We start from the raw sequence: 2,889 nt of genomic DNA on the forward strand, positions 1-2,889 counted from the left end.
GTTGCCTGAAAGCTGCAAGGTCTGAGCACAGTTACTGCTGGTATCACTTGATAAGCTGTTGGGACACCAAAGAGTAACTCACACGCCTTGTTCTGGATGGTGCATGCCAGGAGATGGGCAGATCAGTGCCACAGGCAAGGATTGTGCTGGGAGTTCAGCTTGGAAAGCATTTTAGAAGTGGTTGGAAAAGATGTTGACTGTTGCAGTGTTGATCCTGATAATTTTGTCTGTGGGAGAAGGGGTGGGTTTGGGATGTGTGTCTTATGTTTGCACTGGTGAGCTGTTAACTACACTGGTCTGCAGGGGCAAGGGGTGGAGTTTATAGTGAATATGCAGTCAGATGATGATGTTAAAAATGGAGTTTGAATAAGGGTGAAACAATTCTTTCAATAAAGTGCAGGGTGGAATGTAAAGAACGTAAATTGCAGATGGTATCAAGGGATGGCAGTGGTGACCTGTGTGGAGACCACTGAAACAAACGCCCTGTCCCATGCCAGAATTTAAGCTCACAGTACTGTGATTCAGGAATACTCCTGGAGACACAGGTGCACTTTTTGAAGGAGATCCATGCTGAAAGGACTTAATTCAAGGGATCTGCAGCTGGTGGATGAGTTATGCTTGAACAAGGAAACCACTGAGGGTTCTATGGATAGGGGTAACCCATGCTGGAGAAGGTATTCCCTGTAAAGACAGTGCTCCAAACTTATGCATCATAGTAACATTGTACCTTTATTGTTCAATAAAAATGTGTATTTGATCTCTGCAGAGCTAAGTCTCACCTCAGCCTGGGGATTACAGAAGGTTTTATGGGTTGCTTCCTTTAGGAAGCTGCAAAGCAAACATTCTTGGATTACATTCTCATGAATTGAAAGTGGAAATTTTGGAAAGAAGTCCACAAGGTGCTCATTTTCTTCAGCAAAGGTTTTGATCTTTTGCCTTGAAACCCAGTGTGCAACTTCATGATTGTGTTTGGCCACCTGCCCAGGTGCTGGGAGTGGAAAGGTGACACAGCCCCGAAAGCAAATAGCTCCTGCTGTCACCTGGGGCTGTCACCACGGGCAGTGGCAGAGGGTGGCCGGGCTGAAGGGGAGGTGGATGGAGCTAGAGGGGCTTTGGTGCGGCCAGGAGAGTTTGGCACCAAGGCTGACAGGGCCAGAGGGGATGCTGGCACTCTGGGGGCTGAGCTCCCCGTGCTGTGTGACATCAGGGACATCAGTCCCTGCACTGCCGGGGAGGGGACAGCGCAGATGGCTGAGGGATGGCCGCCCTCTGCTGCCCGCCGGGAAAGGGCTGTCCCAGGGAAAATCCCCTCGTTCAGGAGGAAACCTGACTGAGAACACTGCCAACCTCACACCTGTCTGTTTTCTGCTTATGAAGTTGTGTTTGCTTTGTGGTTTTTTTCCCCTAAGGAAAAGTTTTTCCTAAGTAGGAAAATCTCCTTTCTCAATTACTTCTGGAGTGATTAAACTGCTGGCCTTTAGTTCACATTTCTCAGATTTTTCTCCCATAACTGCCAACTATCCTCCTCAGCCTGTTGTGTTGAAGCAAGAGAAATTAAAAATGTGAATGTGTAGTTCAAAGTCTGTCGCTCGCTAAATGTGGATTACCCAATCCACATTTTGACAGAAAATTATTACAGCCCCCATTTTATTCTTTTGGAGCAACTTGACTGTTTCTTTCAGAAAGAATAAACAAAAGATGATCACTGAATACATATGCTGTGATTTCACTGGCTGCAGGAGGAGAAATGCAATAAGAAAGTCAGATAAATTGATAGGAAGGATATCAGACTAAGCTCTGAAGGAGGGCAGGATATGAGCATCTTCAATATTCTGCATTGAATGGGTAGTCCTTGTGAGTTTTGCCCCTGCAGGGAATAGAAGACTTCATTTTAGTCATAATTTTCCTTTCTAGTTTTGCTTAAAGAAGCCACTAAGATGGGATCTGAACTCTGAAATTGAAGGATGGGCTCAGTCCAGATTTGTTTTCCTGTATAGTATGACTTTTTTGTACACTTGGAACATCCCAATTACTTCATCATTCAGGCTCTTGGCATTCTAGGCAGTATTTAGATGTAAAACCTCTGTGTATATTATATATATATATATAATACATATACATATATATAAAATATTTTGTTATTATTACATATACATATATATATAATAATATATATTAACTTATGGGTTTGGAGAAGAATACTGAATGCTACCACTTACATGCTCATTGTATAGACTCTCCAGTTTCTGTTGAAGCTGAAAATAGTTGCCATCTCCTCTTTGGTCAATTTGAAGTCAAACACCTGAAAGGAGAAATGGCTGGGAATCACATCTTTGAACAAACCAGAGAGGTTGTAAGCTCACAGAGGCTGTAAGCAAAATCCACAAAATTAAAGAACAAGTCTGCAAGGGAGGGTAGCTGGTTGGAAGACATGACTGCTTCATGAAAAAGCCATCTCTGTGTCACCAAGAATGCATTGGTAGAGGAAATAGAAAAATTCATGCAAAGTTGCAATTACACATGCCAGCTGTTGCAGGGCGCTTGGCAGGCTCTTGCATCTGCCACTTGTGAGAGATGTATCCTTCTGTCCTATTCCAAAGGCACATCTACAAGATTTCCACATTTCACTTAATCTGTCTAGGCTTTTTGAAATCCCACTGACCAGCTGCAGCCAAAGACCACTGAATTAACAATAGAGCAGCATGGTTTGTGAACACCACAGCTGTTTTCTTACCACTGCTTGCTCTACAGAAGCCTTTTGTGGTGTGCTGCTGCACTCAAGTGCCAGTGAAAAGCCATGTGGCAATTCATCTCCAGTCTGCAGAATACAAGACACCATGTAAAGTGACTGGTAGAATTATCAACACATTAAAAAAATACTTGGTTCAT

The 2,889-nt window shown here is 43.4% G+C and overlaps 1 protein-coding gene across 1 annotated transcript in view; it reads right to left on the bottom strand.

Annotated features, from left to right (window-relative positions):
* Positions 1 to 703: 703 nt before the first annotated feature.
* LOC102033009 (aldo-keto reductase family 1 member B1-like) overlaps positions 704 to 2,889 on the bottom strand; it is an 8,520-nt gene continuing 6,334 nt past the window's right edge. The window contains exons 9-10 of the mRNA XM_005425293.2: positions 2,220 to 2,302; positions 704 to 1,867 (exon numbers count right to left, since the gene is read on the bottom strand). Coding sequence (XP_005425350.1) covers positions 1,825 to 1,867; positions 2,220 to 2,302 — 126 coding nt within the window. The 3' untranslated portion in view covers positions 704 to 1,824. The remainder of the gene's footprint in view (positions 1,868 to 2,219; positions 2,303 to 2,889) is intronic.

This window comes from Geospiza fortis, unplaced genomic scaffold (genome assembly GCF_000277835.1).
Source record: "Geospiza fortis unplaced genomic scaffold, GeoFor_1.0 scaffold13, whole genome shotgun sequence".
Lineage (NCBI taxonomy): Eukaryota > Metazoa > Chordata > Aves > Passeriformes > Thraupidae > Geospiza > Geospiza fortis.